The sequence below is a fragment of the Ruditapes philippinarum genome, unplaced genomic scaffold, assembly GCF_026571515.1.
Source record: "Ruditapes philippinarum isolate M1 unplaced genomic scaffold, ASM2657151v2 ctg633_1_1_1_1, whole genome shotgun sequence".
Lineage (NCBI taxonomy): Eukaryota > Metazoa > Mollusca > Bivalvia > Venerida > Veneridae > Ruditapes > Ruditapes philippinarum.
Genome location: NW_026861215.1, coordinates 169,427 through 195,690, shown reverse-complemented (window position 1 = coordinate 195,690; position 26,264 = coordinate 169,427). Strand labels below are relative to the sequence as shown.

General features: G+C 32.3%; 4 protein-coding genes across 5 annotated transcripts; 2 read left to right on the top strand and 2 right to left on the bottom strand.

The window, feature by feature from the left end:
* Window positions 1-45: 45 nt before the first annotated feature.
* Window positions 46-16,272, bottom strand: LOC132714912 (beta-galactosidase-1-like protein 2). 2 transcript variants are annotated; one of them, XM_060697834.1, is made up of 18 exons: window positions 15,678-16,272; window positions 13,990-14,058; window positions 9,355-9,450; window positions 9,062-9,170; window positions 8,307-8,399; window positions 7,861-7,942; window positions 6,799-6,957; window positions 6,149-6,289; window positions 5,781-5,873; window positions 5,252-5,302; window positions 4,366-4,430; window positions 3,979-4,125; window positions 3,375-3,458; window positions 2,680-2,770; window positions 2,075-2,162; window positions 1,415-1,517; window positions 998-1,114; window positions 46-481 (listed from the first exon to the last, which is right to left on the bottom strand). In XM_060697834.1, exons 1-18 carry the CDS (start codon window positions 16,223-16,225, stop codon window positions 383-385), a joined length of 2,235 nt encoding a protein of 744 aa, XP_060553817.1. In that variant the 5' UTR covers window positions 16,226-16,272; the 3' UTR covers window positions 46-382. The 2 variants fall into 2 exon arrangements, with proteins under 2 accessions (XP_060553817.1, XP_060553818.1); XM_060697835.1 differs by lacking the exon at window positions 15,678-16,272 and adding an exon at window positions 14,548-14,822.
* LOC132714922 (uncharacterized protein KIAA1958-like) lies at window positions 10,404-13,021 on the top strand. Its single transcript, XM_060697848.1, has 3 exons — window positions 10,404-11,100; window positions 11,684-11,905; window positions 12,172-13,021. The coding sequence occupies exons 1-3, from the start codon at window positions 10,593-10,595 to the stop codon at window positions 12,864-12,866; spliced, it is 1,425 nt and encodes a 474-aa protein (XP_060553831.1). The 5' UTR covers window positions 10,404-10,592; the 3' UTR covers window positions 12,867-13,021.
* A 1,347-nt stretch (window positions 16,273-17,619) lies between the features above and the next one.
* Window positions 17,620-19,670, top strand: LOC132714921 (uncharacterized). The gene is made up of 3 exons (XM_060697847.1): window positions 17,620-18,007; window positions 18,360-18,468; window positions 19,289-19,670. The coding sequence occupies exons 1-3, from the start codon at window positions 17,950-17,952 to the stop codon at window positions 19,533-19,535; spliced, it is 414 nt and encodes a 137-aa protein (XP_060553830.1). The 5' UTR covers window positions 17,620-17,949; the 3' UTR covers window positions 19,536-19,670.
* Window positions 19,671-19,990: 320 nt separating this feature from the next.
* On the bottom strand, window positions 19,991-25,949 carry LOC132714919 (uncharacterized). The gene is made up of 6 exons (XM_060697846.1): window positions 25,813-25,949; window positions 25,151-25,429; window positions 22,958-23,127; window positions 21,733-21,877; window positions 21,097-21,405; window positions 19,991-20,513 (listed from the first exon to the last, which is right to left on the bottom strand). Exons 1-6 carry the CDS (start codon window positions 25,853-25,855, stop codon window positions 20,437-20,439), a joined length of 1,023 nt encoding a protein of 340 aa, XP_060553829.1. The 5' UTR covers window positions 25,856-25,949; the 3' UTR covers window positions 19,991-20,436.
* Window positions 25,950-26,264: the final 315 nt, after the last annotated feature.

Below are 26,264 nucleotides of genomic sequence, written 5' to 3'. Positions count from 1 at the left end.
GACATAAGAGAAATAACACTGATAAGTGATACACATGGATTACACTTGTTTTATGCTAATTTTATCATACTTTTATTTGTATTTGTTAAACAACTAGGATATAAAGATAACGGAAGTGGCATAGAGTTTTTAATATATTTCATTAAAGTTCTTTGAAAGACCCTATGTCAATCCATCACAAAGTCCTTATACAATTTCAAATAGATTTTGTCCTATTATGTTTTTCCTCATATGTACAGTTCAGTTTAAACCACAACCGCTGCAACTTCATTTTATTAATGTCTCTGCAGATCTGTTCACACACAAAAATATTTCGACAATTTTCTACACATTGACACCGTCTTTAAATAACCTTTTAACAATTTCCCACTACCTGGCGTCTCTACAAGTTGGTTATTTGTGTTTGGTTGTTCACATCAAGTATGGGCTTATCAGTAAACACAATGTCTGTACCAATCTTCTGATGCTCAAATATCACAATCTATAATGTATAAATAAATTAGGCTGAGTTTCTAATTATTCCCTAAATAATTTAAAATTATAGAAGCCTTATCTAAATTACAAGAATAGAAGGTAACAACTTAGTAACATGACTAATTTAATTAAGCATTTTCATTTACCTCTTTTTAAATTACATCAATCTTTAAAAGATTCGGAATAACTTACCAAAATATTCAACATCGTTTCGATTATTATGCATTCATTGATAAACATAGGATTCACTTTTTATGTCGTGTGTATTTTTCCTTACAGTTGAGTACAGAAATGCAATGACAAAATTATTTGAATGATCATTGTGTCCATGGTGTCAGAATCTGGAGTTTGGGATATGTCTCGGCTCTCCATGAAAATTTCAGCGTGCGAGAATTCTTTTCCATTTATTATAATGATACCTAACATATCTTCTTCCTTCTCCACATGAAATTGATTATCTTATTGAATAACCTTCGTAAAATATTTGATCTTGCTGCTGGGAGAAATCACAGCTTGTGTTTACCTGATTTGCCCCTTGTTTGAGCACTGGTGCCGGCACATACAGGGTCTGTTGTGGTCCAACTATCCAGTATCTACCCAGGTTAAAACCGTTCACAAACACAATACCTTTGCCCCAGCCCTTAAAGAAATTGTTATATATTTTATAAGAATCGTTTGTATATATGTTTTATTAAAATCTTAAGATTAAAAAAAAAATCACAATTAATTTATATTTTGTACAAAACAGTTGTGTTATGACCAAGTTCGTTGTTTGAATACTTCAAATATAGAAAATTAAAATTTAAACGCACCAATGACAATTTGCAGCCATTCAAAGAACTATTAAGTTTTAATCCACTGAATATCTATAGATAAATTCAATGTAAATATTGGCAAATTCAACCCTTTGTGACTACATGTAAAAGTTATCGTAGTTTACCCTTAAAAAGATGAAGGTATCCGTGACATTTTGAGTTATGTTCAGCGTTGCCTTGAACAAACCTGGCACGGTGTCAACATTTGGCACTCCCTGCCAATTATCCCTAAAACAATAGATAATTAATAAATGTAAATATATTTCAATATTAGATTCTTTATATTTACAAGACGTTGTCTACTATGTGTGTCACACAGAAAGGTACTAGCTTTACTGGCAGTTGAGTTTTACAAGTCTTTTAAGGAAAATTAGTCATTTTACTAGAAATTTTTGGCTCGATAAAGGCGAAAGTTATCGGAACCAATTCCTTGGTATTAACGATTACTTTTGTTGTATAGACCAGTAGGACTCGAATCCACGACCCCTAGCCGTGGCATACACTTTAACCACTAGGACATCTTTTACTTATCATTGTCGTTTCACTATTAAAATTCCAAACAACAAATAGCAGTTATATAGCATTTGCAAAATCTTGCAGACATTTTGTAGTTCATTCCTGTGGTTCATATGTAATTGACTAAATGTGTAACTTTGTAAATGTTATTACTCAACAATTATAACAATGAATTAAATCATCTCTCGTATCTAAAAAAGATGTAGTATAACATGAAGTAATGAATAAAATCGGATAACTTTAATTGCAATGATTGTAGCAATGGGTACCTAGTTACGGTATTGTTTTTGAACTCCAAAGGAAATATTGTAAAGTTTGTGATTGCTTTACCATCAATGCTCACACTACCACTGACACCTGATAAGAAACAGAGAGAAAACTTATTAAAATAATGAAGCAAAATTATCGATATTTATTTGTAGAAAATATGCATTTGCTACGTTCATCTTATTCATCCATAATGATAAAATCATTAAGGTATAGGATTCTCGATAACATCTTGGTTAAATTGGACACATATTTAGCAAATAGACAAAGTTTCAGGATTTCAAGACTTGATTTAGAAATGTCAAATAGTTATATTTATTCAAGAATAAATAAAGCTCCGTCTTCTGTGAACTTTACATGTACTTTTTTCTGCGAGAATTAGATAGAACAGAGTTTGTAACCACAATTAATGCTTTTATCCACATGTCATCCTTTCAACCACTTGTAATTCATGCTTTTAACCGCATTTCATGTTTTTGAATGAATTAGATCAGTTGGTCGTCACTACATTAGATTACTGAACTGTATATAATAATACTAGTACCAAAAAACAAAATGAGTGTAATAAATGTGTTGCGCATGCACAAATTTTGTGACATTGACGTACCTTTTCGTTCAGAGTTAAGAATTCCTGTCTCTTCTTTGGCGTAGTTTACTCTACCATTGTTCTCTACCAGAATGTCCAACCGTCGTTCTGACTAAATATTTACATTAGAAAATATAAATGTGACGTGTATATATAAACGTAAGTTTGAATAAACATTTGGCTTAGAATCTTGTACAAACATTATATGACAATGTCTTTTTTATCAGAACATTTAAAGGTTCAAACGCTTGTAGCCCCAAGTCTATAGGAGAATGTTTTATAATAATAGCAAATAACTGTTATACAGAAATTTTCTAAGCTCAAGCTCAGATATCAAGTATTTGATTGGTCTAAAACTGCCACAGAATATGCACTGACCAATGAAAATCTGGAGATTTGAGAAAGAAAAAGATTTACAACTTCAAAGCTTGCATACAAGCAGTATTTATAATACTGTGCCATTGCTCTCTCTCAACAGAAAGAAATAAATAAATTCACATATTTGCACTAGTCATGTATAAAGTTATATACATGTAGGTAAAGATATCATAAATGATTATCGAATGAAAATCGAAGTTTAAGTACTATATAAGTTAGTAATCATCATGGAAAGGCAAGATTCGTGACGTGTCTGAGGTGTATTCGATAGCAAAAGGTATACTTATCGTATTAAACATATACGTAACAAAAAAGTAATAATGTTTTATAAAGCAAACCTTCGAACCATCTGCCTGTAGTTTTACTGTTTTGTTGTTTGATTTCCAGTCTATCACAGCTACCTCGGACCCGTCGATATATATCTAAAATACATGTAACATCTGAAATAACAGTCAAATGTAAAAAAACTCGCATATGGTAGGTAACACGTGACAAAGCAGTAAATGAAATATGATGTGTTCAGTGCTAGTACTTGTTATACTAGTAGTTCCTATATTCTTGACCTTAGGTATCATCTTTTAACACAGACATAAGTAAAGCAATTTTAAGAGTGACTTTTAATGAAAAGAGTTTATCCCGCTTTACTTTTGAAATAGTACAAATTAATTTTTGATGAAGAATGTTGATAATATTATATTAGATGATAAAATGTAGACTTGAAGATAAATTCAAGACAAGTACTCTTTTACAGATTCCCTTTAAACTTATAAATACTACATGTAGTCAATTCTTAGTTTACTATTATTCAATTAATTTTTCATTTATGGAAAGAGTAAAAATATAAACAAATGCATCAAAAAGTAGACCGAAAATGCGCAATGTAAGTTCGTTTCAGGAAGGCCAAAATGACGTTTCCTGTCGACTAAGAATATAATGCCTTACCTGGGCCCTGTCTGCAGGTTGGTTTTCAAACGAGAGAACGGAAGAGTTTCCGGGTATTGTACACCTGTATAAAATATACCCATAGTTTTGTCCATAGCCGCCTTTCAGTTTTAACATTTCCATTGGGACAGCTTTGTCCGATGATATCTATATATATGTATCAACAAAATGGTTATTACAGTAACATATAGAATTACATAGTTTTCTTTAAAAAGGAAAGTAAAACTCATTTGTACTAGAAAAACATTTTATAAAAGCTATGCCTTCTTTGAGAGGATGTAATCACTTAGCTTCAGACTATTAGCTATTATAGTAACTACTATTTTCACGACTCTATACAGGTATTTTAAGAGTATCTTGTTATATTATGTGCGAAGTGTTACTCACATTTACCTGTCCTTTTGACTTCAGCAGATCTTCAAAAGATAAATAGCCATCGACGGATACCGTACCTATATTGTTAGAAATTATTCGCATGATTAATAATGTTAATAATTTTTAAAAGAAAACATTTGTAGAAAAATAGAAAAGAAAACAATAATGTAATATTCTCAGAGTTTGTAATAGTCTTACATTAAAAGTTCATAAAAAAGTGAAGTACAACTTAAATCACATAACAGAAACTGCAAGTCAGCAATTCTATTCTTACTATATACAGTATATCTCTAAGGAGATGTGGTGATACCGGGTCCGTCCCAGGCGTTGTCATCAGTAAATTGGTTAATTTCTCTATAAATATGTCGGGGCCTCAAGCAAATATTGAAGCAGATTTGGTCACTAAATTCATGGACGATTATCGCAAATTCGCAAAACGTTACAGCTACGGAGAACAATAGGTGATAGTAAGAGCATCGAAACACGAGTCTATCTGATTTGTATGAGGGGGCGTAGCCCCCCGAGTATTAATCAGATTGCCGAATGTTTGATGTTCTTTCTCTTTTGTATCATAGTCAAACATAAAAACACGTTCCCTGTTGTCACAATATGAAACCTCGGAAAAAAGTAACCAGTGAACGAACATTTCTGTCGCTTTCCCTGTCACAATAAGTAAGCCACAGCAAAAATGAGCCAATCAATGGGCATGCTCTTGAGTGCGGGTAACTAATACCTACACTCCAGTTAACGCACTATGCATGTATATGTATACGATTTAACTCTGACACATTTTCAACAGAAAGGTCCCCAAACTATGATACAATTTGTAGTTGTAGTAGTATTTGATGACTAGAGCTATATAGTGAATTACATGTTCGAGATAGCAATAAATTTTTACCGTATGCGCTGGAAGTAATATTTTTCGGCGGCTCTGGCAGCGATTTTATCCCTGAAAGTAAAATGTTTAAGAAACTAGAGTAGATCAGTTAACAACAAAACTTTCTTTTTAAGATACACGAGTATATCATTTTCAACCCTCTCAAGTATTTTGAATTTTCACGAACTAAGATAATCTAGTAGTTCCCTAAAAAAATCTTATAAATCTTATTGGCATCATATCAATAAATACAGTCAGTGAAAAATGAGATATTTTCGCATGCAACTTCCTTAACTAGGGAGAGAATACCTTTGATACACGTATATTTAAATGCCTTCGATATATTTTCGACTGAACGAACTTTGTGAATGATAATGCCATAAACAGCTGTACATAATGTTAACTGTTATAACTAAGAAAGAACACCATAATTATATTGTTCATCATGCAAAACATAAATATATCGAATATATAGGTTTAAACAAAGTAGGGAGAGAGGACCAATGTGTCTGCAATATACTTTTTAAAACTGATGGATTTAGCAACTGACCTTGTGGTTTGTAAATCTTTTCTAGTAACATTTCCCTAGTTTTTAAGTACTTCGGAGTGATGTCCCCCTTTTCTGTCAGCAATGCGTCGTAATCTACAGAATTCATTCTTTAAATTGTTGTTTTGTTGCAAAACTAATATATTGCAAATGTATAATTATAATTTTCATATAATGTAAATATGAGACAGACAAAATGTTGGTGAACAACACGACATGTTTATAGAATTTTAGCGTCTCTATCATACTGACCGAATCGAGAGCTAATACTTCAACGAATAAAGTAAAATGGCCATTACTAAAAAGACACAAAATGTATAAACATCGTTTAATTTATATATTATAGTAATTTGACAGAATTGTTATCTCACCGTAACTAGATACGTCTGGTTTATAGTTATTTTCTTCTTTGTTAGCACCATTCATGAAACCAAAGTTCGTCCCACCGTGGAACATGTAAAAATTCACAGATGCGTTGTTTTGTAGAATTTGCGACAAACTTTCTTCATATTCTTGAAATATACATAATATTATACAGGTAATAAAAAACCCTTCTTTATGCCTGATAGATGTCTACCATATTTTAATTGTCATCTCTTGAAACGGTTAATGCACACAGAATTTAACACACCATACTGTTTAAGAAAAGTAATTTTTTAAACGTTTTAAAAAAAAATATTCAGTTGCTAGTTTGTAGGCAGATTATCGGAAATCATTCAATTTGATTCAATCAAAAGACGACACATCATTATAGATTTAATTACAGATTTATAAAAATGTTTTTTTTATGAAATAATTCATCCGGACACGGGCATTAATATTCAGTAATTGATCGTTACTTTGTGCAGGACAACATATATCGCTATTTAAATACCACTGCTCGATGTAATTGTAATTATCTAAATATTACTATTTCATGTAATTGTAATTATATTCAAAAATCACGCAGCTATATTAAATAACTTTTTTTCCGAGTAAGTCATGGGAACAGACCTGCATTAATTTATTATAACTTAATTACTATCTAAAGGTAGTCCTCCGTGTTCAGATCCCCAATGGTCAAACCAGCCAGTCCAGAATTCAGTGACCATCAGAGGAAAGTCAGAACTCCAGTTACGTATCTGGTCAAACACTTGTTGCCCTTCAGACATTTTCTGGAAGTTTGCTGTTGGCAAGGCATCTATAAGAAATGACTTTCATTTAATACTAAAAAACGGTAAAAAAGAATGAAAACTAAAATACAGACAGACAAATAAGAGTAGTTTAGTGGACTTAACTTTCAGAACAAAAGAAGTGAATATATTGTCCAAATAAAAAGAAATAGAACCAATAAAAACGCCAAAAAAAAACACGCAAATTATGAAAATGCGGAATCCTCGGTTTAGATTGAGTCAGTACTGGAAAGTCTTTGCCCCACCCCATCTAGCACTAGCTTTAACAGAAGTTAATAATTCAACATTAAATGGTATACAATGTATTTTATACGGCGATTGTCATTGATCCTTCAATATGACAACCTTCAACGTGACACATAAGTGCCATCCATGAAAAGCGACACGTACGGTTACCAAGTAAAGAACTGTTTGTGTCCTTAACGAGAAAACAATAAGCGAGGAGAAAACAAAAACAATTTCAAGAGAGGTTCAAAGGGACTCCACTGAGGTTTTTTGACATGATGGGACTGAAAATATTTTTTCCAGATAATTGTACCATTTGATGTAGGTTTAGACCACTAATCTTTGTGCAAAATTTCAGATCATTCGCGCACACCGTTTTTCCAGAATAATTATTCAAATTGTAAAAAACTGACCCAAACTGAAAAGCGTTTAAACGCTTTTCACTCAAATTAGGCTAAGAAAAGCATAAAAATACGATTTTCAATTTATTTCAAAGTATATTTCTTAACTATCTTTGCATATATTACTGTTTAAAGTGCCCCAGCTCATTTATGTAAGAAATTCAAATGTTATGTTTTTAGACTTTTAAACCTCAGTGGAGTCCCTATACTGGTTGATACTTAAAATGTGTAATGTATGAATAAAGACATAAAAATAAATGAAAATAGGTATGTAAACAAACTCACGTTGGTAGAAAGGGTCGTTCTTATAGCCCCATGCGTTATCAGAGGTAAGGAAGAGTTCTGTTAAATTATGTCGCAGATAAAGCTGAAATATAAAAGAAACAGCAATATTCCCCTGTTCTGGAAGACGAAAATGAGTTTCCTTGTAAGTAAAAGAAGTGTTAAGAATAAAGTACAAATGCTGTCTTTTTACTTAATATTTCCTGCAAAAAGTAAACGTAAATAGCTATTTGTAAACACTACATTTATTAACACTGCAGCTAGTTTGCAAATCATTTTTTCTTAGCAATAACTAGATTGTATTTAACACATGTAACAGTTTCAAGATATTCAATAGCAAAAGCTAAGAAATTCAGTTAAACATTCAATCGAATAATTACTGCTTTATATTGAAGTCTAGTGTTTATTTTAGATTTTAAAGAATGGTACAACACGTTAAAAAGGTTTACATTCTTAAGGAATATAAGATGTTCTATTTCAGAGCTGTAAGATCCGAATTCGTTCTCGATTTGAAACGCAATGATTGGTCCACCTCTTGAGTACTGAAATACAAACGTAAATGAGCGTTCACTTAACATTTCAAGCGTGCAAACCGGCGAATCAAATCAATTTAGGGCATGTGGCGCCAAAAACAGGAAAGATGATTTTGGCTAACCACGGTTGTTTCAAACTTAAAGCAGCACCTGGGCTCAAAACCACCTTATCTGCTAGACGTAAGAGATGCATAGACTCCAGTAAGTCGAACCCATTTAGTGGCTTCTTACGATCATGTAGGGATAATATACGCTGGCTGCAATTGTGGCAAACCCTCTGCCACAAAGCATTTTTATATAGTATTTTCTTCAATTGGTAGTTTAAGCATTGCGATATATGAACAAGAACTTTGTGCTGTCTGTTAACATGCCCATATTATAAGGAGTCATGACGATGAACGATGACCTTGGACTGCAACTTAAGTAATTTCAAGTGATTGAAAGCAAGATCACAGATATACAGTTTAAATTTTTCATTATTCTGGTACTAAAAAGAAAACAAATTATATTGACATTAATTAACTTACGAAAAAAAAATTAAAAAAAATTAGTAACTGTTTAAGTGTTTGATTTTATGATTTAAAAAAAAATCCAACGACCTATTTGCGGATGACATGTACGAAGATGAAAGCTCATCCGCATTTTTAAAATCATATTAAGGATGTGAGTACCTGCAAGTCTTCCACCATTGGCAACAATTTGTTAAAGAATCTTTCGACGGCATCAGTATAATTCTTATAGTTACTTCTTACTTTCATGTCTGGGTCGCTTAGCAACCACCTGGAACGATTTCAGTGGATATAAGAATCCCTTTTTATGCATCGCAAAGGTTAAGACAAGTGTCTTATCTAAAGCAAATTTATCATTGACTTCAATGGATATTAAGATATTAAATTGCATGTCATCAATCTAAAAGAATGCCATTTTCAAAAAAAAAATAAAAAATGAAGAAACGGTTACTTACGCCGGAAGACCTCCAAAGTCCCATTCTGAACATATATAAGGTCCTGGTCGGAAGATAACATACAGCCCAAGGTCTTGAGCCAACATGATAAACTTCCTGTAAATGTATAGTCATACTCACAAACTGAACTATCCTCAATTCAATCATATTATGATTAAATAAGAAATCAAATACTATTTGTTTCTTTTAACGAAAAAAAGAAGATATAATTTAAATTTCACTTGCTGTTTTGAGAGGGTAAAAGATACTTGTTTGAAGTCATTGGAAATACTTAAAGTTGAATCGCAATAATGATTATCGCGATTAATTTCAGGGTGGTTAACCCACGTTACTTGTGCAGAACAGAATAATTATATTTTATTTATTGGCATATGTTGACAATTTCTATGTTTGTTTTTTGATATCACGATAACACGTATAACTTTTGTTTCCTCTATTTGACACTACCTGACATGAAAACTTAATTGACATTACCTAATATCAATATTTGACGTACATTACCTGACAGAATACATAACATTACCTTAATATCAATATTTGACGTACATTGCCTGACATCAATGCTTGACTTTACCTAATATCAATATTTGACGCACATTACCTGACATTACCTAATATCAATATTTGACGTATATAACCTGACATGAATACTGACATTACCTAATATCAATATTTGACTTACAATACCTGACATTACCTAATATCAATATTTGACGTGCAATGTCTGACATGGATATTTGACATTGCCTAAAATCAATATTTGACATACATTACCTGACATCAATGTTTGACATAACCGTATATCAATATACGTATTTGACGTACATTACCTGACATGAAAACTAGACATTACCGTTTATCAATATTTGACGTATATTACCTGACAATAATAACTGACATTACCTTATATTAATATTTCACGTATATTACCTGACATTAATACTTGACATTACCTAATATCAATATTTGACGTATATTACCTGACATTAATAATTGACATTATTGCATATGTTACTATAATTAGTAACAAAAATGCGTTTCTTTTTTTTTGAATATGCCATGCGAATATCCCGTATTTGAGCAAGTGTGCCAATATGCCATATTGGCGCACTTGCCAAGTGTGCCAAAATCCCATATTGAGGCTATTTCCGGTCATCACGCACCTGTTGTCCAGTAACGGCAGAACGTCAGCGCGTATATACACGTTACGTAATTGACAACCGCATTGCAAAAAAAAAATGGCCGTAGAAAGGACGTTGCAATCTTTGGCGAATCGCTTGATGGATTTAGATAATATAATCGAACAACAAGGGCAGCCAGCTGACACTTTTGCTTTTGTTGAAAGTATGAAAAACGATAATACAAAAAAGAAAACCAAAAGTGATATGAACAGACTGAATACTTGGTTTCAAACTGAAGGAGAAGAACGAGATATTTTAGAAATTCCTACCACTGAGCTAAATATGTTGCTTGCAAGGTTTTTTATGAACTTGAGAAAGGTAGATGGCTCCGAGTACGAGCCAGACAGTATGGGGAGCATTCTCGCCAGTGTCAACAGATATCTAAAGGACCACGACTACGGAACAAACATCATGACCAGTGATACGTTTAAGCACACCCGTGATGTGGTTGCGACTAAAAGGAAAATATCCAAATCCCACGGAAAAGGCAACAAGAAAAATCGTGCAGATCCATTCACTGGTGAAGAGATCGCAATTTTGAAGCAAAAGGGGCTTCTTGGCAATGGTAAGTAAAGGTCCATAAGTTAAATAGGCTATGTCTTAACATGCATCATTCTGAAAATGGCCCGTGTCATCTTTATAAAATCAGATCTAATAGCTCTTAGCCTACATGTTATATTTCTAATGTTCATAGAATGACATATCTGCAGTAGATCTAGATCCAGCTGTTATTCTAGTAATACTGTTTATAAATAAACTATCTACCTGGTCAATGATGAACAATCTGATGAAATCCACAACCACTAAATATCCTACATTAATGATTAACACACAATAAAATCACTATAAATGTCTTGTTTACATTAATAGCCGTTCATGTACACTATACATAGACTACCACGGTAAAAGTGACGTCATGAAAACTGTGACGTATCGTTTGAATGTCAATCAATACAACTGTCAATCAGTCATAATTATCAATTTATTGTTGTCAGCATTGGCTATTCTAGAAATTCGTAAAAACCAGCATAAGTTCTTTCGATCTCAATATGAATAATGGCAGATATACAATAGCAGGGTAACTAATTTACTGCCTTCTATCGCATAATACTGTTATAAGATTTATCTTTATTTTTATCAACTTACAGAAACGCCTGAAGCTTTGTCTAACACTATCTGGCTGAACAACATTCTTCACTTTGGTTTACGTGGAAGACAGGAGCATCAAACAATGTTGTGGGGAGATGTAGAGCTACTTACAACTGCATCAGGGAGAGAATACTTAGCTTTTACAGAGAGACTGACTAAAACAAGAAACGGCATCGCTAGTGACCCAAGGGATTTTGTGCCCAAAATGTTCGCACAACCAGGTTTGTGAGTTTATTATGTATAAACCGATGAAATTGGTGTTTTACTTATACATTGTATATCGTATAAATGATATCAAAATCGTAAAAATCGTAATCTATATTAACAATCTTCTAAATAGACAGGACATACACAGCTCATGTTAAAACTTGAAAACAACTCAAAACAAATCAAATTTAATCTAAAATTTCGCAAACATTTTAACTATGAAAAAACTGTGTTTTATATTGATGGTATTGACTTAACTATCTTTGAATGTGCTTTGTAGGAGACAAGGACTGTCCAGTAGAAATGTACAAACGATATGCAGAAAAGCGCCCAGACAAGATGAAGACCCCTGACTCTAGGTTTTATGTTGGGTTGAATCCTAACTACAAGCCAGGAAGTGACATAAGCTGGTTCATGAATTCGGCGATGGGCAAAAACAAGTTAGGAACAATTGCAAAAGTCATGTCAGAGAAAGCCAAACTGCCTGGTAGACATACTAACCACAGTGGGAGGAAAACAACTGTTACAGAGCAACTAAGAAATGAAGTACCGGCAATTCATGTTGCCAAGTTGGTTGGACATAAAAATCTAATGTCACTAAACTCTTATAACACCATGTCTATAGAGCAACAGATAACAATGTCTGATAATGCACACGCATTAAACAAAGTAACTGCATCAACATCTACCATTGCCAGAATGGAGGAGCAAGAAATGGCTGATACCGAGTTGGACACCGAGTTGTTAGCCGCATCTCAAGAAATCGAAGAAGCATTAAACAACATTGAACAATTTGAGAAAAGTTGTGAAAATAGTAGTGGCGCACAGGTTCTAAATCTCCCTATAGTTCATCATCCAGATGGAACATTAAGCACATGTATTCGGGATAAAGAAACATCTGGCAGAAAATTTGATCCAAGTCGAATGTTTGTAAATTGTACATTCAATGCTTCAGTACAATTTGTGCTTAAATAGAGACTGAAATTGGACATATTACATAGAAATCGAAAGAAGAAACTATATCTTTCTTTATTTTTATTTTCTGTGATTGCGCATGAAAGAGACGCTTACTTTGAATCAGTTATTTATTTATTTCACTATTATATTGTTTAATACATGAACTGTGGATTAACTATATATTTTTATCTGCTTAAACATACATTGAAATATCTATTTTCAAGCAATTAATAAATATATTATAACAATTACTTTATTGCTTGATTTTATTCCAGTCTGAAAAAATGCTGCGGAACATATGCAATAAACAGGTCATTACATTTGGCAAGTGTGCCTTTAGTCCATATTGGCACACTTGGTTCGAATTTGCCCTCGGGCTAAAGCCCTCGGGCAAATAAGTCACCAAGTGTGCCAATATGGACTAAAGGCACACTTGCCCCATGTAATAACCTCTACTTATCTAATATCAATATTTGACGTACATTACCTGATATTAATACTTGACATTACCTAATATCAATATTTGACGTACATTACCTGACATTACCTTACATCAATTTTTAACTTACATTACCAGACATGAATATCTGACATCACCTAATATCAAAACTTGACGTACATTACCTGACATTACCTTACATCAATTTTTAACTTACATTACCAGACATGAATATCTGACATCACCTAATATCAAAACTTGACGTACATTACCTGACATTACCTTACACCAATATTTGACTTACATTACCAGACATGAATATCTGACATCACCTAATATCAAAACTTGACGTACATTACCTGACATTACCTTACATCAATTTTTAACTTACATTACCAGACATGAATATCTGACATCACCTAATATCAAAACTTGACGTACATTACCTGACATTACCTTACATCAATATTTGACTTACATTACCAGACATGAATATCTGACATCACCTAATATCAAAACTTGACGTACATTACCTGACATTACCTTACATCAATATTTGACTTACATTACCAGACATGAATATCTGACATCACCTAATATCAAAACTTGACGTACATTACCTGACATTACCGTACATCAATATTTGACTTACATTACCAGACATGAATATCTGACATCACCGTATATCAAAACTTGACGTACCTCACATCAAGAATTCCTTCAAAGTTAAACTGCCCAGGGTATTCTTCATGTAGATTCCATGGTACGTACCTGTTGTAAAAAACATCAGTAAATAATATTTAGATAACAAAATGGTATATTTGCTTTTACATTTGATTATAATGATTTGCCTGACGACCGATATATTTCTATATATCAGATATAAAAAAAACAGGATATATGTCTAACCTGGCTGTGATTACCTTAATTTGCGTTAACATTCTTTCTCAAGTAAATGCTTACAATTTGCAAGTTCAGCATTTATAATGCAACAGATCACGGAGAGTGTAAAGAAATGTAGTGCTATTAATAGAATGTATGACGAAAAATAGGAAGCAATGACAACAGCAAAATAACATGGAAACTACAGACTCAATCGGAGTCTCTTCATGGGGGATAATGGTTGTTCAACATCACTCACGCCCCCTAGCACCGGCTTAAGCGGTATTCAAGTCGAACACTGCCTAAACGACACATTTCATATGCAAACGTAGTCAACAACAACTTTTTCCGTGTCAAACTGAAATTATTTAAACTTACGTTTCAACTGTATTTAACCCACAAGCTTTCACTTTCGTTAACCTGTCTTCCCAATATTCCGGAAATGTCCGGAAATAATGTACAGCAGCCGACAATATTTTGAAAGGTTTTCCATCTAAACTGAAATCTCCTTTAGCAAATTTTAAAGTCCCTTCACTTTCATATGGTTTATTTCCTTTCGCTGACATGGTTATTTGAACATTAAATTTAATTTCTGGATGCCTTTATGTGTTATCTTAAACTTGAACAGTACAAACTTGCCCAAGATAAAATGAGTTTTGTATTTAATTTGTAAATGTAGGTCAAATCTTATCTATGTCATAATTTACACCTAGCTTAGAATGCCGAGCAAATTGCTGATCCAAAATATGATACAACTAAGCAAATATGGCAACCTTCCAATAAGGACCTCAAAAATATAACTTCACATGTCGATGTAATCTACACATTTAAACAAATATGGTGTTGGGATTTGTTGACTTGTCTAAGTTTATTTCATTACATTGTATAATAGTCGGCTTAAAAAAATAAAGTCAAATTATAGATATAAAATGTAGTACAGTATTTATATACTAATTATTATGCTTTTAGTTACGACAAGTTCAAAATATATACTTGTTTACGTTATTTCAGACTGCATGGTTGAATAAATTCCGTGTGTATCTGTTTGTAAGACATATAGAAATATTTTACCAGGGCAGATGTTTATTAAATACATTCGTTACTTATAATGCAGATTGAAATTACAGCACATTAAAGGTCACGTGGTTGAACTATTTTCAATCCGTTTTCAACTCCGAGATGATAATGAATAATCAGCGAGGTGTTTTAAATGTGGCAACATATCTTCTCATTTTTCATCATTTAAACAAATAAAACCCAGCCTCAAGCTCATAACACTTCGGCACATTCCGTCAATTTCCGTGTCATATAACGTCATGACAAGAAGCAATAAAAAAATTACGATTTCCCAAATACATGTAGAATGAAGAAATCGTTGATTGATTTAATACGTTACAAAGCTCCTGATTACATATATTACATACTAAGTATTTTCATGTGTAATGTGCGAATAATACATATCATATTTTCGTTTCCAATCGTGGGACTGTACGTTCAAATAAACTTACGTTTCTACGGTGTTTAAGCCACATGCTTTTAATTTAGAGAGCCTGTCTTTCCAGTAATCTGGAACAGTTCTAAAATAATGGACTGCCCCGCTCAATATCCTAAACCGGGTACCGTTTAGGTGAAATCCCCTCTTTGAAAATGTTAGCGCTCCATTGCTGATGTAAGGATTTCCTCTATTGATCACCGGCTTCGTAGTCGTTGACGTGCTAGCTGTTCTTTTACTGATGGACACACGTGTTTCCGTAGAGATTTTGCTCTTAGAATTTCCACCATGGGTAACTGGCACCGCACCATGGGTAACCGGCACCGCACCATGGGTAACCAGCACCGCACCATGGGTAACCGGCACCGCACCATGGGTAACCGGCACCGCAGTTGATGTAGCCGCACTTCCTGCGCTTTCTTTGCTAGATGCACCAACAGCTTTTTTGGTACCATCGTCTCTTTTCAATGTTGATATATAAATTGGTAAAGCTATTGCAGCAATTAACAGTAACACAACAATGAACGTAACTACTTTGGCAGTTTTAGATTTGAATATCTCCATTTTATGAGAACTTGTTTGACTCTCGGATGTTTGAAAATGTCAATTAAACTAGCCATCATAATGTTAATATACTATGATAGGTGTTATCATAGTACTTGAGGTACTTGAGGTATGTACATTGTGTCATACTATCACGATATTAATACATGTTAAATTACTACTCATTAGCAACGCAAGATTTGTAACATGATACCTGAATATAAACCAGGGTGAAACTTTAAAAATAAAATTTAAAATTTGATAAGCTAGATATCTGCTGTTACAATTATTGTTATTTCTTTTTCGTATTTTTTAAGAATATTCCCATAATGCTTGTATGAAAGAAATATGTAAGATTTTTGCCATAACAGAAAATGGCGCATAAAGAAGTCATAACTAACCGGTTTTAAAGCCCTATTTAAAATAGAAGCATACAGCTATATTGAACTGAGCTTTTAGCTAACTGCAGATTAATGGTTAATTCTATGGAAAGAAATATTTCAATATTAATTAACTCATGAGTACCTTAAAGTGTATAAAGCTGTACTTGTATATCTGATGCAAAAATTATTGTTTGAATTTTAAAAAAGTATACTTCCGAGGTGCTTGTATGAAATTTATATGGTAATTTATTACCTTGCGAACGGCGCATGAAAAAACGGATAAAACCATACTTTAAATAGCGAAATAATATTTTGTTTCGGAACATTTTATTCTGTTTACGTACATTATTCATGTGTATTAAATAACAGAGACATTCTATGTTACATCAACCATATAATAATGGAACCAATATAATTTTACAGTTGATAAATTTAACTAAAATATGTCAAAGGATATAGATTTATACCCTCAATTATTTAAGAAAATTCATTTGAAATTGATCAGTAAATATGTTAAATCTCTGTCCCAGGAAAATTCTGATTCATAATGATTTCAATTAATATTTAACATCAAAGGCCTCTTTGTGAACATGTGATTTGATTGTACAGTTTTTTTTATTATAATTTTTATGAACACTTCGTCAGTGTACAAACCCTGCACATGCTTCTACCAAGCATTGCATTACGAAATGTTATTGTCCGTTGTACATTGTAGGGTAAGTAATTCATATTGTACCAAAGTCGGACTGAGTAACCTTGCTTACCTACTTAGTGAAGCCCCGTTAATGGAATGCTCTCATAGTTTATCTCCAAAATAAAATTCAAATAGTATTAAAGCATCAATATTTTTGTAATTGCTCCCCTCTTTTTTTCCTTTTTTTGTGATAAATGACCTATTAGTTATATCAATTTATTTGTTTTCACCATGAATGGTGTTACAGAACTTTTAAATATTATTACCCCTTTAACATTAATCTTTGTAATCCGTTAAAACTAAATATAATTCTATTTAACACCGACTTAAAAACCTGTAAATGTACATCAATATTTCAATCATTGTGTAAAATAGCGGATTATCAGGTCAAAGATTAGTGTTATATTTTCAGCGTTTTCTTTTTAACCGTTCTGTTGTTTATCTGTGCGTTTTTATTGTTTTTTAAGTGTGATTTCAAGATTCTTAAAAATATATATTTGAATGTTTTTTTAAACATGTGATATTTTTATTTGATATATGTCGGCGGCAAGTTTTATATCGAAATGGCTTGAAATCTGACTTGGTGTGTACAATAACCCGGATTTAACTATATTGGAACTTAATGTTTTATACATAATTTTTTGTGCATATATGGTTTAAAAAAGAAAATGTCAAATATAACAACAAATACAGGAGACCAGGCCTGGTACGACGAGTTGGTCGACCGTGAGTATATGTTCTATATAAATGCTTTTACTTCAGACAAATCTAATAAAGATTAAAGTTTAAGTTCTTTTTCATGGAAACGGATTTATTGTTGAACATGTATATAATTTTATGTTGAAGGGTAATAAAGACAAAATCGTGTTAGTTTTTTGTTTCCTATCGCACTTAACTCTCTTATAAATTATCTATTTCTTTGTATATTTCGCTACTTATAAACATTATATCAATACTACGTTGCCTAAAGAAAGGTTGTTTTTTCAAAGAGCTAGATATAACTTTGCACTAAACACAACACGTATATGTCGTATCAACGTACATTTTATTTATTTATTCTGATTTTTCTTATTTACAGCAAATGTTGGGATAGTCAGTGGTATGTCCAATGCGTTGTTCTTCGGGTCTATCATTGGTGGTTTACTTCTCATATGTGCGATTGGCGGGCTTATTTATCATTGCAAACGGTAAGTCAAATCAAGAGATCGAGAGTCTAGTGATATATTTTCTTTTTTTAAAATAAAGCCCGAAATTAAAATAAATCATAGTTGAAAGGTCGCATTTAAATGATAAAAGCCTATGATAAAAGTGCTCGAGTACCAGTGGTCCATAGCCAATTCTTGAATGAAACCTCAAATAAAATCCATTTATTATGAACTTATTTCAGTGGCTGTTATTCGCACGTCGAGTTGCATGCCACATAAAACAAGAAACAGACAACAACAAACAACAACAAAAATAAGAAAAATTAAGCATAAAAGCTCGAAATGAAATGAGAAAATAATCATATCAATTGTGTGGTATTGTCATTAATAGGAATGTAAAAGTATGAAGTTTTACGTTTGAGGGATTAACTTTATATAAGTATGTAAGGCTTGAATTTACATCCATTTCACGAGATAATTCGGAACAAAATTGTAAACCATTTTCTCGACATGTCTTGCCATGGCTCTTTTCATTAAATTACAACTACTAGTCTTCTTTCCTTTTTAGGTTTAATTGTAAAACGTTGGTAAGGTCACGGTCATTGCCCAATATAGTTAATAGCTCGTACATACTGGATATATATCTATAATGAGGAGGGTTGTTTTGTTGATGAGATGAAAACTAACGTCACTGAAAAAGAAGTTTTCTCCCTCTCTTTTTCCTTAAGTAAAGTTTTAGCTTTATCAAAGCTGCGTCAGTAAAAAAAGTTTTGAGTCACTAAGATATTTCGTGCACTTTCAACACAATTTCATGTTTATACAATAACTGTTAGTGTAGTGCTCGTTTTCACTCAATTTTCAGAAAGAAAGAGTTAGAAGAAATGGTACGAGAGCAGGAAGAAGCAAAAGCCAGGGCCAACAACAAAGTTGCTCCAACTCAAGACATTTATGAAGAAATGGAGGGTGAAATACAAAGGCATGAAGAACAGAAAAAGAAACTATCAAAATATCTAAGTTTTCTATTAAGCAAAGACCCGCAAGGTTTAATGTCAGTAAACAACAAGAGAATGGCTGCGCAGAAGGCTAGAGCAAATAAAGGATGGTTCTGACGTGTTCCAAACTATTGTTGACTTTGTAAATATTGTCTATAAACGTTGTTTTTGTTGTTTTCTTTTCGTAATAAAACTATTCTTAAAAGTGTTTCGTTTTAATAAACAGACATGGCTTTAACAAGAACTGAATAACTACAGTGGAGACAATAATATTTTGTGAAATTCTTAGAAAACATGTCAGTAGAAATGTTAATCTGCGTTTACCTCATTTCCGAATTTGAGTAAAAACCAGTCCGTCAAGGTAAAAAGGGAGATTAATGTGCGACAATTGACTTTTGAATGAAGAACATATTCTACAGGTTATGTTGAAGTACATTTCACTTTAGTTTCCATGACCAAGTGTGGTGTGGCGATGGAAACAACGAAGTATGAAAGCGAGATTAACTGTTACAGTAAAACTCAAAATGGAAACATAAATATCTAAAATTTATTTATTTTTATTAAATTGGCAACTAACATGTATGTGTATGTAAAGTAGCTTAAACAATATATATGTAAAAGTAAATATAAAAGCTTTATTGAACAAATATTTCTAAGTAAAATAATAAAATGGAATATTGATGAACAAAGTCTTGATGGATTACAACGAATCAATATAAATAAATCTTCAAAACAAAGAATGAAATGATTAAGATGATATTTGAAGCACTTTAAGATAGTTTTGTACAATAATAGTATAATCGTGTAGTTGCCTTGTAGAAAGCTAATCATTGGCCGATCGTCATCTTTTCCCCACTATATTTTTACAGAGATGTAGATTATATATGTCTCTGATTTTTGTTTCTAAAACGGAACATAACTACAAGATTCGCAAAGTCATTTTCAGCGAAGTTTAGCGTGTGGGAAAAAACACCTGTTGTCACATCAGTTTATATATGTACCCTAACATCAAAGTGAACTAATGTTTTATGAGATTTGTTAAGATTATACACGCTACCATTAGTACCATCCACATTGTCACGGTTGACCCATCAGCTGTATTAAAGAAAAAACAAATCAAATTATCCTAAAAATATGTTGTATCGATGTAATGACGAGATTTGTATATATTGTATATATTGTATTCACTAACCTGATTTTTCACTGTCCATTGTACTCTTAATCATGATGCGATAAACACAGTGTCTTTTGGACAATATCAAGATACATTTGTATCCTATACATTGTGCACATCGGACATTTTGCTTTACAATAATTTTTTATGTTTTATTCAAAGAATATTGAATATTGATTATGATCCTAATTGTTTATATGAATTACCGAGGTCGCCGTCAGGCTTTTCCAGATTCGGCCTTATACATGGAAAGACGCCAAGATACAAGGATCTCAACGCTTACTATCATATAAGAGCTTCAATCTAGATAAAACATTTCACATTAAAATTTTTAAATTCACAAAACAAGCTTTAAGATAATCTTTGTTTGTTTTCTTATTCCAAAACTATTTTAAAATTTACCAATGTATATGCGTACTAAGTACCTCTAGTTAGTCTAAAGTATCTAAGATATATAAGCTTGGCAAAGTTTTCTGGACAAACAATAATGCTAAGATAACTTACATGTTATATTAATGGACAGTGTAACTGAGGCGCACACATTTGACGCACAGCAGGAGATTCTCTCACCCGACATATCGTTCGTCACTTTTAAGGATAGTATTTGAGAGACGTTCTTGCCATTGTATTTATCATCCCTCACAGTGCTCCTGGCGTTGTTCGTGATAATAGGGTTGGTTTGTGCACTCCCTGTACCCTTTCGCCAAACCAAAGTCGAAACTGGATATGACGAATCTGTGGAACAAGTCAACGGCAATGTCGGACCCTTTGTAACCGGTTTATTGCCAGATATTCTAACGATAGTAGGTGGGACTGAAAATAATACATATTTAAACACTTGTTATAACATAGTGATACAAAAACAACATCGTTTCGATTACCATTCTGTATGTAATTTGTGTTTAAGTGTTGAATACTTTATTATCATTTTGCTTTGTATACTATCGCCACCTTGCCTTTTATTCAATATATATCAATGCGATTCTTTTTAATATTTTACTTCTTAAAACAAGATCAGTTGTTATTACTCAAAACGTTCAATACAGCATCTTAATAGCTTATAGATATCCCATACCCTCAGAACAAGTAACTCATTCGGACAAATATATAAAAATTACATAATTTCAAAAAGAATCTTACAATTGAAATATGCCCTCTTAGCAAGAATGTTTTTGGTGACATTATTAACGACGAAAGTACAGCTTTGTTCCTTGCCGTTGTCTCCCTTCCACATATACCACACAGCGGTAACGGAACAGTACATTCTGTTATCCATGTCTGCATCCTGTAAAAGATAAAACTCTTGATGACTTTATGATGGCAGGACAATCCAAAACTATCCACAAAGTATTATTCTGATAATAAGCCCTTTTTGCTTTGAGTTAAAATAACCAATATTCTGAAAAACTGTTTTATGGTTACCATAATTTTTTATGTTTAAAATTGGAACTCATGCTCAATATTTTTTTCCACAGCTAGTACAATCTAAATTCTTTTAATCCTTCAATAATACTACAGAATTAATGAAGTGTTCTGCATCATTTAGGCCAATCATGTGTCAAATATATAATTGAGGTTCGACTTTTAGGATAAAAAATATAATAATGTTAATATCTTAGTAATGTAAACAACATTCGGGTAACTATGCTGTTTTAGATTGTCATCATATAAACATAAAGTGTTCATATAAATTACTAAATCCAATTATGAATCGTACGTGTCGCCACTAGTCAGCATTATTTTTTGAATATAAACAAGATATCATCAGTTTGTACAAAGATTGAGCTCACCTTGTTAATGAACATCTTATTAGAATAATGAATAGTTGTGATAAAGCCTCATCGTTATTTTTAAAAGTATTATATTAAGATTTAGAACATATTTCAATTGCTTTATATAAGAGATTGTTGCAAGGCTTATGTTTATATGTTTTCTTCGTCTGTAGATATGTATTCTTTTAATTAAGATAAGCATTTTAGTATTATTCCATACTAGTATTATTTGTGAACGCATATTAAAATCATTGTGACAGTTATTTGCTGATATTGCCATTTACTTGCAAACCGAGACGAGATGCCTAACAACAAATATATGAAATTTATTCTCATGCTTATTCTAATGCTTATTTTTAAGGAAACTGGAAGCGAAAATTTAGAGCTTTTGTCACCGAAATAGAGCTAGGCTAACGTACACGTCTTTGCCATCCGATAAGTCTCTATAATTTAAGCTGGCCAGCGATTTTCATTTGTTACACAGGGTAGTGAAGTTCTGTTATATGAAATAAACAGTAAAATGGTTAACTTATGCTTAAAACAAACAAACAAACAAACAAACAAACAAAGAGTAGAAAGTAAAAGATGTGTACCGGATCACAGCCGTTGTATGTAATTTTAGCACCAGGTTGAGGATTATCTATGTTTGCTGCCGTAGCAAGTTTAACTGGTATTTGTAAGGCTGGGTTGCTGTATGCACCGCACGTTAGGACGGTTCGGCCACTGCTTGACGTTTCTATATCTATCGATGGCATTTTGTAATCTAAAAGAGAAACATTTTGTCAGTACCAATAATATTACTTTAAATATGCATTTTTATGAGATATTTTATAAATACGATGATGTGAAATATGTTTTGGACTATGTAATGCAATAAAACCGAAGCTTGTCGCTATTATTCAATGTAGAGACTATAACTTTTGTACAAATACTATTAGCTTACACATTGACAAAAATTAAATGTACATGATTTCAGTTCTTTTGTGCAGTTTTATTGGCGGCGTTTTAAATATTACATGTAGTATGAAAGGGAAATGTGCAAATAAATATTCTTACAAATTAATATAACACCATTGAAACGAACAATGTTTAGGCCATAACTTAAACATATCAAATAAGATATGCCGAACAGAACAGAACAGAAAAGAACATAATTATACTGTATGTTTTACTTCTACAGTCATACAAATATAAACAATTTTACAATACATACTAACATAAATCACAAGATCAGAACTAAACATGTCCCTTTCAAATCAATACAGAAACTGGAATTATATGTTTTGTCCCGGCTCTCAAAATAATTACATGTATTTCGATAAGGACCATGATGAAATCCGCCGAATTTTCACGAATGATTGATTTACATGACTTTTTTGCATTATGCATTTACAATTTAAAAAAATAACGAATTTACAGAAACATCTTGTAAAGACAAGCATTTAAGTCATAAAATTCAATATGATTTTCCGTTCAAAGATCTTCCAGCGACATCGTAAACAAATAAAACAGATTAAATCATTTTCTACATTTTAGTGTTTTATTATGTATCATATTCACACAGTTCTAGCTCAGTTAAAACGTTAATTTTGCCATCAGGTAGAGATAACCTTGATCTGAACTGTGACTTTAGGGACAAGGACCTTTCACGAACATATAATAAAAAGTCCTTTGGCCGGTATGAAAAACTATAATAATGAAGTTTTATATAATTGAATAATTGATTTAGACTTCAAACAAACTGGTACTTTGACGTTAGCCGCTAATGCAATTTTTAAACGCCAGACCTCACTTACCATACTGAACCTCAAAATACATGATTGTATTTTTTATGACGAGTTAAAATATTGAAAGTGATAAATTAAAGCTAGCACAAGGAACTTGCAATCTGTATTAATTTCTTAAAAGATGTCCAAATATGCAGAAGTACCCCTGTCTACATGTATAAGCAAAGGGGTTGAATAACAGTATATTGATATTACTTTAGATGGATATAATGTAAATGAGAATATTTTTATATTTTGATCTTTTATAAATGTGTAAAGACATCTGTAAGTGTGTAAGCGTTTATATAAACCCAAAACTGATACTTTTAATCAGATGTGAAATCATGAAAAAAAACAACATTTTTTTCATTCAGTTATAAACATTCAAATATACACGTAGTTTAAAAACATTAACATCGAGGATATTGAATGAGTATAAGTTTACTGAATTTATTTGACTAAAATTATAATACGAGCCTCTGGCGAGCATAATATTGTTTTAAACAGCGAGTTCAATAAATTCAGTAATCATGGTAATGAACTTACACGAGTATAATATTCTTTTTATCACATACCAAATCTAACGACCGTTTGAAATGAAAAAAGACCATTTAGCGCGTCTAAACGCTATGTTTGTATAACGCGAATGAAGCAGTACCTGTAGAAGCTTGCAGAAATCATGGTCTTAAAATGGACAAATATGGTGTTTTGTTCCACCGATTACAACATTTTTCATTCATTATCATACATAAATCGATGTGAAAAGATGAGCTATACCTTAAGTTCATTCCGTAAGGTTAAAAGACAAGATTTTAAGCATTTAAACATTCAGGCGTCTTGTCCGTTATGTACCGGATTACGGTATTAAGTTAGGTGCTCCAATACTTTTTTTAATCTCACTCAACGCGTATAACGTCACGTAAAAATATGCACGGCCGTGCAATACCATTTTTACGGAGTCGCAAAAGCGAAAGTGGTATGTGATAAACTTTATATCATATATGTCTATAACAAACTTACATCCCACATCAAGTTTAACTGATGCCCTTCTTCCAGTACTATCTTGACATGTATATGTTCCGTCATGTTTTAACATAGCCTCCGTCAGTCGTATATGTCTGTTTACGTCACTATCCGCCCACTGCATATCATCCTCGTTAAAAGTGGATCCTGACGTTAAAGGGTTCGACAAAGACGCAGGTCCAGTCCAAACTGGGTATCTATAACTTCCGGTCAGAGGGCACGTGATCGTCACGGGATCTCCTTCCATTACAAGTATGGCGTATGTTTGAACTATTGCTTAAATAGAATGTTACCTTTTACCCTAGTATTATGTATTAGCCACTTCCAGTCTTTTCAATATTATTCAATTTAGTCCTGAAATCTATGTACTGTAGTAGAGACACTTTATATAAAATACTTAGAAATATTCTTATGGAAGCTGTGATTAATTCTTTAACTTGCAGTAAATTGATGTCTGTGGTACAGAGTTTGTATTAATTTTCATTCGTCTAAGATAAAATAAATATTTAGCTTAAAACTCTATCTCTTCCATTTTAAATGAGTGACAACAGAAAATGGCCTGAAAAGTTGTAACGCTTTGCATACTTTTTCGACCAAGGCTCTAGATACATGTTAAAATGATTTTTGAAAACAAAGAACAATAAATATGTTTGACTTACTTGTAAATAGCAACAGAGTTCCACAGTGTAATTTTGTATTCATCTTTTGTTATGAATGTTTGCAAATAAGTATCTGCCAGTTTTTTCTATAGATTCTGTTAGTTTTTTTTATGTTGTTTTTGTTGACTGACACCTCTACCGTTCATAAATGCAGACTTAATATGAATAACGGTTTCTGTGGTATTTAGTGTATATAGTCTTTGTTTGCTACACACCAACGAGCAATTTTGTTTACAACATTTTTACTTAATGTGATAATGTTTATCTAAAAATGTACAAAAAAAAACGCTTGGGGTTATCTATCTTAATGCATCAATATAAAATCTCGTCGGAAAATACCATAAATAATTTAATAAAATGTTTTGAGGTGACTGTACCTTACGTGACAGACGTTACCATTACATATTTAATACAATCTGAATCAGATACTACTTTACTTACTTAAGTTATTA